The 10,270-nt window shown below is 47.3% G+C and overlaps 1 protein-coding gene across 1 annotated transcript; it reads right to left on the reverse strand.

Moving 5' to 3' along the window:
- Positions 1-3,595: 3,595 nt before the first annotated feature.
- INHBB (inhibin subunit beta B) lies at positions 3,596-10,027 on the reverse strand. The gene is made up of 2 exons (XM_005153811.3): positions 9,029-10,027; positions 3,596-6,374 (listed from the first exon to the last, which is right to left on the reverse strand). Exons 1-2 carry the CDS (start codon positions 9,429-9,431, stop codon positions 5,599-5,601), a joined length of 1,179 nt encoding a protein of 392 aa, XP_005153868.2. The 5' UTR covers positions 9,432-10,027; the 3' UTR covers positions 3,596-5,598.
- Between the last annotated feature and the right edge of the window lie 243 nt (positions 10,028-10,270).

The raw sequence follows: 10,270 nt of genomic DNA on the forward strand, positions 1-10,270 counted from the left end.
ATGAAACCGTATGCATATCTCACATCTCTGATGGCTTCAGAGATCTTTCAGGTTAAAATGGCATGTGTATAAAACTTGACATCTCTGCTTTGTACAAGAAAGTCTGTTTAGAGCTCCACACATTCAAGGAGGGCCTCTGTTGAATAGAATTGGCCAAATCAGATTAAAACCCCAGTATCTATGATGGAGGCTGTAAGCTGTCTGCTCAGAGAGGTTCTAGTGATGTGAACCAGAAGTTCCTTGCATGTGGGCAGGCCCTAAATTTGATACTGGAATTTAAAAACAAATTAAGATTCCCATGCAATATGGACTTTTTTTTTTTTCCAGGGTAAAAGATTTTACAGCATGGAATGCTATATGCAGTGGTTACATGAGTCCAAGTAATTGTACCAATTATATAATTTGATATAATTGCACTAATTACATAAACACATAATAATGAAATATAAGGTATTCCAAGAGCTAAACTGGAAGAACATTAAAGAACCTAAATCTGCTCCCACTTATTCTAGTACAAATCAGAAACAATTCCCCTGAAATCAATGAAGGTACCCAAATAAAATTTGCCCCTCAAATTACAAGAAGTCAGGTAAATCCAGCTTTTGGTTCAAGGGTACTGACTGGGCAGGCAAATGAAAGCTACTGGGGTATGTTATACCAATAAAGATTGCTAATTCCTGGCCAAATTCCAGTGGGTGCAGGGAGATTCTTCCTCTGTTCATGACTAGGTCTGGAGTCTTCTCCTATTTTTCTGATCTGTCATGCAGCATCTGTGGGTTTTGTAAAATATTTCAGCTGCTGATTCCGAAGCAGGGAAAAAAAAATAAAATAAAGGAGTTTTAGAGATACTAAGATTGAGCTGGGCCCAATCAGGATTTCAAGAAAAATAGATTCAGGTCTTTGGTGCTAGCCTGAATTATACCTGCAGACTTTAGGGGAGCTGCTGCAGACTGGCACCAGTATTAACAGAAACAGACTCTCTTCTTTGGCAAAATTTTGCACCTCTGATCCATTCTGCAAAATGTTTGTCAGCCCTTCACTGTAGAAACCACTCCAAACAAAAATTGTTCTTAAAAAGGATTCATTCAGTGAGGGATTTCCTTCTTCTCCCATGGCAGGGAGAGTGCAGCAATTAATTTCAGCTGCTGACTTCATCTCTCACAAGTAACAAAGCAAAGAAGGTGAGAGCTGGCAATTTTGGAGCAGGTGTCTATTATGTGTGGAAATACATGATGTATGCAGAGTTAATCCACCAAGTGCTCTGTTGCACCACATCATGACAGTCACCCCGTTCACACCATCCTCATTAACACTAGTGGGAGGTCCAGGCACTGGGACCAGGGTTTTGCCTGCATTTGAATATTTTAAAGGACTAATATTTTCCAACTGCAGAGATTGATTCTTCTGCATGATAGAAGATACTGATTTAGCATTTATAGGACCAAATTCAAAGCCTATCAGAGACAATAGGGACACCTAGTCATCTCAGGGAGGGTATGGACCAGACCAAGCTGTTTTTTTAGGTACATTACTTAACCTGGCATAAGGCAGTGAAACTGGATGCTCAGTTTTATAAGGATGGGAGTGACAGATGGGAAAATAAACCCCAGTGTTTTCAAAACACAGCCATTAATCTTGGGCATCTTGCATTTTGCCTGATTTCAAAAATGCAGGAGGTGGAAGCTGCAGAAAATGAAATTCCTGCAGCTCCCTGCAAAAAGCTGACAAGGGCACTAGCCTTGCCACACCTCTCAAAAATCAAGCCCAACTGTTTCAGATTGGTCCCACAAAACTGAAGACCTTTTAAAATTTACTTTATTTTAGCCTTAGAAATCTGTGTGACAGGTTGCTGCTGGCACCAGGACTCAGGAATTCTTCACTATCTGCAGCACACCCAGAGCACTGACTTCACACTGCAGAAAACTCAAAGCATGTTCTGTTACAATCGATTTCCAGAGGCCGTTTCACACAAAATAAAAGGACTTGGGAACCTGGACCATGATCTAGCTTTTTCTGCTCCTTACTGATACATGTTCTTCTTTGCGTTTCTGTTTCTGCCACATGACTATCAGGGCTGTAGCTGCAAATGGCAGAGTGGGGAAGGCAGGGGAAGAAAGCTGTGAAAGCTTTTTACCAAGAAAAGGGGTATTCTCTTCCTGAAAGAATTCAGGCTCCTGGTCTTGCTTGTGGGTTTGCAGTGGGATGCAGAGCACAGCCCATTCCTGCCCCTTGTTTCTGGCCAGCCCAAACTCATAGCATCCTCGATGTCAGTAGCTCCCTGCTCCCCAGGACTGCAGGTCCAAATCCCATGCCGAGACACTCTGCTCTCCTCCTGGAAGAGCACAGGAGTCCCAGTGTCCAATGCAGGGCTTGGCTTCAACCCCAGAAACCAAACACTTTCAATTAAGAATGAAACCTAACCGGACCCAGCCTCCAGGGCCTTACATTTCAATGGGAAAGATTTCTCAACATATCCCATTTTTAAAAGTGCAGCTCAGTCTTGTTCATAACGACAGTGTCATATTAGGTCAAATGTGCCTTCAGACTGAAGGGACATCAATTTGCCACTGATTTCAAGGGGAAATCTGTTGAATTTATCAGTAGCACAGTTAACAAAGGGAGAAGGCTGCTAAGAGATGGAGCAGGAGCAGAGAGCTTTGACAATAAATGTGCAGTTCAAGCTGGTGAGAAAACTATGAAATATTCAAAAAATTTGGTCTGGGGACAAAGTTCTGCTCAGCAGGTTGTTGACACAGCCACAGCAAATTGCTCCTACAGGTCTCCTGAAACAAAGTAATTTCACTGCAGTGTCTGGCTTTGGGGAGGGGTGGGCAGAGCTATGCTTGAATGTGAATTGTAACTAGAACCCATCATTAGCTGCATGAACTTGCTTCTTCAACACTTTCCAGGTCTCAGGGTCAGACCTAACATTTGCTAAGTCAACAGAGGTCCTTCTGTCAGCTTCAGCTGGCATTTGCTCAGGTCTCCAGGAGGAAGAATTTATCTATGAAGATCAATGAAATCAATATCTGGATATATGCACAGCTGACAAGAATTTCTGTGAGTATTTTGGGGTTTGCTAGTAATCCCTTGTTAGTAGAAGGGATGCATTTTACTCAAAGAAAACCTCTCCTTGGTGCCAGCTAATTAAAAAGAAAAAAGTTCATCAAACAGTATTGACCTCTTTTTCCTGGAAGTGGTTTCCACGTTATTTTTTTACCTCTTGTAACCACTGAGGGAGTGACCTAGACAAGAAGTTACATTCTTACACAGCAGGTGAACCAGGAACTTGCTGTAAATGACCTGCAGGTATGCGGAACAGCCCCGTTCCTTTGCCCAGAGACACTGCACTGATGCAGATAGAGAGAAGCAGATGCTTACATGTATAGACAGCAATAAAAGTGGAGTGTAACATTTTTAGGAGCACAGCTGAGCTCTCAGACAAGGCTTTCTGCAGTGACTAATACAACTACAGTCTAATGCGACAGTTCAGTGTCTGCAGCCACATGCAGTCCTGAAAGTAAGCAAGTTTCTCCAGATGTTACACACTGAAAAGAGGGAAAAGAAAAAAAAAAAAGAAAGAAAAAAGCGTATCCAGTTTTCAATCTTTTTTATTTATTTAAACTGTACACAAATGTAAAATACTTCAACAGCAAATCTAAGTGAAAATTGTTTGGTTTAAATTATTATGGAACAGAACCTAAAAGGAACTTTATTAAATAAACATAAAAATTGGATTTAAAGGATGCACATATTGTAATGTATTCTACAATAGTCTTTTTTTTCACTCTACATTCCATGTGCGTATGGTATAGAAAAGACACTGAATAGAACAAACAGAATCCATTTTGTACCCTGAAACAATTGGTAGGCCTCGTGAGGGATTGCTCAGTATGACTACATGATATGATGGCTTTGCCATCTCATAAAAATTATAACTAATATGTTGGCCTCTTTGGTTCCAAAATTTATGTATAATACATTTAACTGTATTCATTTTTTGCTGCTATAAAAATAACATTTTTTTTCAAATGGCAGTTTTTTGACTAATCATGCAACTAAATCAGTGCAAACATTAAAAGCAATCATTCGCTTTAAAAAAGAAGCAAAAGATTTAATTTCAAGTATAAAAAAATATAAAAAAGTCATATCATAAGTCCAGTTTTGTCTAGTATGGGTCAACACTTTAAATTGCATAGCTCATGCGGCACCTGTTTACCTAGATAGTGAGCAAAGATAAGTGCACTATCAAGTACCACTTTTCAAGGCATTGAAATTTGCAAGTGCTATTATACGTGCATTCAAGCAGTTTGCAAGTGCTATGCTGTATCATTATTTTCTGATCTTTATGGCCATCCTTGACACCTCCTGGTAAGGAAATCGAAAGCACTCTCCTCTTTCCTCCTTTCCAAGACTTGTTAAAATGTTCCTTGCCTGTTACTATACGCACTGCATTTTTCAGAACGTCTCCACTCTGTTACTGTCACTCCTCTTTAGGGTTCATTCCTCTTTAGGGTTCATTGGTTTAGCCGCAGTGGCGGTTGCTTGTTTGCTCATCCCCCACATGACATGTCCTTTCTGAGTCCCTCATTGAAGAACACAGATTGCAACTCTGACTTTTCATTCTTTGAACAGTGAGAGATGCCAATGGTCAATAAAGTCCAGATACGATATCCGATACCCTTTTCCAAGACACAGCGGGTGTAGCCATCCACATATTGCTGGTGGGCAGTTAAAGCATCAGATCACGCCAGCCCAGGTTGTGCCTACACAAGGGTCAAATGTTAGTAATACAGCAGTTGCTTACGCATCTGTCCCCTTTTCTCTCTCTCTCTCTCTCTCTCTCTCTGATGGTACCATGCGATTCCTTACTGGAAGTGCTGTAGGAAGATGCGGGTATCTGTGATGCTTACATTTAGGTATATTTAAATTAAGAGGAAGTGATCACCTCCCAACGCAATGTCCTGCAGCTTCTCATTAGACCTCAGAGGTGACGGTCGACTTTTTTTTCTTTTTCTCAATTTTCTAAGTTTGGTCATTTCGACACCTGCAAGAATACATCATGTTCTCGCAGTCTGTGCTTTTGCCTGAGCAAAGGGAGCTCATTTCGATCTGGCTTCACCGGCAGGCGGGGAAACAGCTGCTCAGCCGTTCACTCATACTGGCAGGCATTTAGGTCCGTCGTCACTGGTCACTGACTTTCTGTTCCCATGTCCCTTTTCCGAGCTGCCTTGTGTGTGTGTGTGTGTGCGTCTGTGTATGTGTTTGTGTATGTGTACATGTGTATGAGCGCGTGTTTGTGTGCGTGCCCATGTTTCCTGTGTGTGTGTCTTTAAGATATTTCATAGCATTAACTTATAAGTGGTAGAATATATAAGTGTCCAAGATCCACAAACTGCCACTGTCCTGACACCAAAGTGAAATGATTTTTTTTCTTCTTTTTTTTTTTTGTCAAACTTTTCCACAGTGACTTTCCAACACTGATGCCTGGATACACAGTGAAACTTCCTCCAACACCATCTTGTACGGGAATGTTTCTTTCTCTCTCTTGCCCTCTCTCTCTCTCTCTCTCCCCCCCAAAAAAAAACACACCTTAAATCAAGCACAACCACATTCTTCCACAATCATATTGGGAACGTCCCTTTTCACAATGTTGTATTCATCATCAAAGTACAGCATTGACATTGTGCTAAGTTTGGTTGGAATGCAACAGGAGTTCACGGTGCCCGGGTTCAGCCCCCGCATTCGGTACTGATTCACGACGGCGGTGTGAAAGGAGGAAGCCGACCCCGGGACGCCGGCCAAGTAGGCCGGGCAGCTCCCTTCACAGTAATTCCCATAGTAACCTGATGGTGCTATGATCCAGTCATTCCACCCAATGAGTCTAAAGTCAATGTAAAACTGTTGCCTGCAACATAGATTGGTCCTGCCATCGCACTCCAGGCCTCTTTTCCGGATCCTGTGTTTGTTATCAGCGAGGCGGGCTTGCACCACTAAAAAAGGCCGGTGGGATTCCTCCCCGGGGTCCACATAAATTGGCAGCACTGAATACTCTTCACAGCCCTCACATTGAACATCCAAGTTCAGTCTCCTTTCTCCTCTCTCAAACAGAGCCTGGATTGCCTCTGTCATGGGGAAAGTGTGCCAACCACTTCTTTTGAGATCAACTTTCTTTTCAACCACATTCCACTTGTTGCTAGTGTCCGGGTCTTGGAAATAGACTTTGACTCTTACTTTTCGCCTGCTGCCTTTCTCTAAGACATATGGAAGCAGCTTCAAGTAAAGCCACAGGCTGGCTTGAACGACAAACAAGTTCTGGTTCCCTTCATTCGAGATGAAGAAATAGAGGCGGACTCTAGATGAAGCCAGATCGTCTGCAAGATAAGGAGAGATCAGCAAGATTAAGTCAAAAAGGAAATATTAGCTTGTGTGCCATTCTGGATTTGGGAACAACACTAGAGAACAGCAGATCGAGGGAGTGGTGACAACGGGGCTGTGCCGGTCAGAAGGCGAGCACTGAATCAGATATTCCCAATTTGCAATCAAAATGAATTAAAGAGGGGACTTCCCACAGCAACGCTCAGAATCGGGATTTAGTCGGATGTGTCAGATCCACAGACAACAGTGAGAGCTCTCCAGAATATGGGTTTTTTTTTCCAGCCAGCCAGCTTTAAAGACACCACAGCGGCACCTTGAATAGGCGGACACTAGGACTCTGCTATCTCGTCGGTTTAAGAACAGTTTTGACTTTCAGCTACCTGCCAGTTCTCCCGGGGAGAGCCCTTTCAATAACCACTGACACACCAATGCCAAACTGGGGATTTTGTTTCAATTTTCACATATTCTCATGGAGGTTTAACAGAGAGGATTCAGGAGACAGAGGAAAAATATTTCAGTAACGTGCCTGCTTGTTCAACAGATCAAGCTAATCCCCACTCAGCCTGGTAGAATATCTGCTGTTATCGATCATTTTGATCTCTGCTTTTTCCCCCTGAAAAGATAAACTTCCATACAAGGCAAGGCAACGAAGCGGCTGCTCTCACTGTAACGCCGTCACTGCCTGTTCTCAATACGCTTCTCAGTAACACCAGGATTAAAGAAGCGAAATTGTCACGAAAAACCAAATGTCACCAAATGTCTGACATAACCCCTTATTTGTAAACAGAAGAGCCTGCTGCCTGAAACGTTTCAGAAATACCAGTGGCCCTCCTGCATTTTTGTACTATAAGTCCTAACTAAATTTGGCGTAGGTGATAAATGTGTAAGCTGGCCTTTATGGAGGAGACTGTAATTCTGGTCCTTGAATCAAAGCCTCCCAATCATTATTTAAAATTATTGCTGGAAAGGCATTTTCTCATCTGCCTGTATCTGCTTCGCTTCTTTCTGTACAGAGACAAATGTAGATTTTTCTTCTCTTTTCCTAAGAGCCTTTATTATTTTCGTCAATCTCTGAATGGGATTTTTTGCGGAGTCTGTGTCTTCATTTGTTATCCTAGACGCCTTTCAAATGTGCCTCCAGGGCCCATTCATACTACCTTGCAATATTTCAGTGACAAAAAATTTTCACTGTGTTTGTCTACATTTTACAAAAAGTCGATTTTGGAAGAGTTACAGAAGCCAGCAATCGATTGAATACCAAATGGAAGTACAAGCCCACCCCAGATCTTGCAATAACAGCCTATTAAAAAATAATAAAACCCAAAATGTATGCTGAGAAAGCCTTCCACATGTTAGTAAATACACAACTTCTTTATAAACTGTGGTGACAGAAACAGAAAAAGAACAGTACAGCATTGCTGCACTGATCCACATCATTTGTGTTGTGTGAGATTATGTGTACCCATAAATTTTGTATGTGAATATAACAAGCACATGTATAATGCAACAGATCCCATAGATACTGTAAATGTATATGCCTTTGGTAAGTGGGAGGGTAGATAAAGAAGATGAGTGGGCAGTATGCAGGATAGAAAGAGATTTATTTTGTGGACAAATGATACAGAGATGCCACAGGAAGATAGAGAGAGAAAAATGAACCGAGCAATAGAGCGATGAAGGAGAAGAGAGATGGGGAGATAGACAAGGAAAGAGCTAATTTGCAGAGCAATGTTGTTAGAGCCAGATGTGCAAAGTTCACAGGCACAGCGGTTGCCTGGATAAACTGCTGGAAAGCTGTGCTGGAGGGATTCAGTAACATAACTGCAATGACTGGACAGGACTGAGATGGCTGGTACTGTGGAGATGGATGGCACAGTTAGTAAACAGACTGATGGACAAAGAGGGGACAGACACACTTGGTAGGAGGCTGTAGGCAATGGACAGACAAGGCCAACACTACAAATGAAAGCTAAATATATGGGAAACAAATGGAAAGGCAGAACGGGCAAATACGAGTCTCAACAGACAGATGCATGCAGTCAATCAGACAAATGTGCAGGGCAGACAGATGAGGCAACGGATGCAAGAGATGGAGTGGGACAGGCAGAGGAGGGACAGGGGTTGCACAGGGATGGTGGCAAGCCACGGTGCAGCTGGAAGGACCAGAGGGAAGCTGGGAGCACAGAAAGATTGCAGCGAGTTGCGAAGGGATGGAGGGATGCAGTGAGGGGAGTTTCAAGGCACAACCCGGGGAGAATCCCGGGCACCGGGGCACAGGCAGAGAGGGCAGGAAAGAGCGGGCAGGGCCGGGCGAGATGTGCTGGGCAGAGGGGCCAGCGGATGAGGCGAAGGACATGCAGGAGAGCCCGGCAGCCAGGGGCCTGCAGCAGGCAGGAGGGCAGGCAGAGCGCAAGGTGGACAGGCAGCGGTCCAGGCAAGAGAGGTCAGGGGCGCTGCCAGGGGTCGGGAGGGGGAACAGGGAAAGCGTGTATGAGGCCAGGCAAGGAGAGCGGGAGATCTGACAGGGACTGATAGGGGTCGAGCGGGGTCCCACAGGGATGAAGCAAGCGGGGCGGGTGGCCGATGCCGTCCGGGCAGGACAGGGCATGGCAGGGCGGGCAGCAGGGTCGCGGGGCCGGGCGGCGCCCACCTGTCTCGGCGAAGCTGATGATCTCAGAGACGGGGTCGTGGGATGGGGGACCGGCGCTCGCCTGCCCGTCCAGGCTGGGGATCTCCACGCGGCCGTCCTCCCGCACCTTGCCGGCGTGCAGTTTGCGCAGTGCCGTGACCATGGCCGCCTTGGGCACGGCGTGCGTGATGTTGGGCCGGTCCCGCATCTGCAGCCGGCTCAGGATGTGCCTCTTCACCGCCTCCAGGAAATCCCCGTCCACCTTGCCCGGCTCCTCGGGCCGCCGGAAGCCGCAGGAGGTGCATGTGTCCTGCGGGGAGCTGCCGGCGGGGGCCGGCGGGGTCGGGGTGGCCACGGCGCCCAGCAGGAGCAGCCCACAGGCCAGCAGCGCGGCCAGCACCCCCCGGCGAGCCGCCCCGTCCATGGCGGAGGAGCGGGGGGCCGAGCTGGGGGCCGCCCCGAAGCGCCGCAGGGAGCCCGTCTGCAGGCAGCGCCGCTCCGTGCGCTCCGCGGCGCGGAGGGGGCGGTGGCAGCCAAGCTGGGGGGCCGCAACCGCTCCGCGCAGAGGGGGAGTCGCGGCGGAGGGAGGGGGCGCCCGGGGAAGCGGCGTGTGCCGCCGGGGAGGCGGAGGGGGAGGCTGCACAAGCAGGAACCGAGGGCGAAGTTGAGGGGGGGGGGGGGGGGGTGCACCGGGCTCGGCGTGCACGGAGAGCCCGGCTCCACGGGGGTGGGGGACGGCAGCAGGTGAGGGGGTGGCTGCGGAGCCCGGGGAGGAGGGAGGGGGAGCGGGCAGAGAGTCGGAGGTGCGAGGGTAGCTGGGGAGCAGGGCTGGGGAGGCGGCGCCGCTCTGCCCCGGTGCCCCGCGCCGCTTCAGAGGGGCATCCCCGGGCGCAGCCGCTCCTGGTCCATCGCTAGCTTCGGCAGGTCCTGGCGGGCCGCGGAGAGGAGCTCTTTAGTCCAGCGTCATTGAGGGGGGTCAGGGAGATAAACGAAGCAGATTTATATACAATCCAATTTATAGCCTGGAAGGGGGGGGGGGGGGGGAAGAGAGAGAGAAATGCCACTTGTACCCCCCCGCCCACTCCGCCCCCGCAAGACAACAATCCACAGGCCGTGGGTGCCGGTCTCTGGGCAGGTCGGCTCCGCGTCGCTCGGCTGTCCCCGTTCAGAGCCCTCGGCGTCTCAGCGTGCCATCGAAGCTGACCCGGAGCATGGCTGGGGGGGGGAGCCGGGGCTGCGGGGAGGAGGGACGCGGCCGGCAGC

The sequence above is a fragment of the Melopsittacus undulatus genome, chromosome 4 (genome assembly GCF_012275295.1).
Source record: "Melopsittacus undulatus isolate bMelUnd1 chromosome 4, bMelUnd1.mat.Z, whole genome shotgun sequence".
Taxonomy (NCBI): Eukaryota; Metazoa; Chordata; class Aves; order Psittaciformes; family Psittaculidae; genus Melopsittacus; species Melopsittacus undulatus.

Bases quoted from the DNA above. Each gene is read 5' to 3' on its own strand.
- INHBB (XM_005153811.3), bottom strand. From the start codon at position 9,431: ATGGACGGGGCGGCTCGCCGGGGGGTGCTGGCCGCGCTGCTGGCCTGT. The intron at 6,375-9,028 runs GTGGGCGCCGCC...CTTATCTTGCAG, and splicing joins CATCAGCTTCGCCGAGACAG to ACGATCTGGCTTCATCTAGA.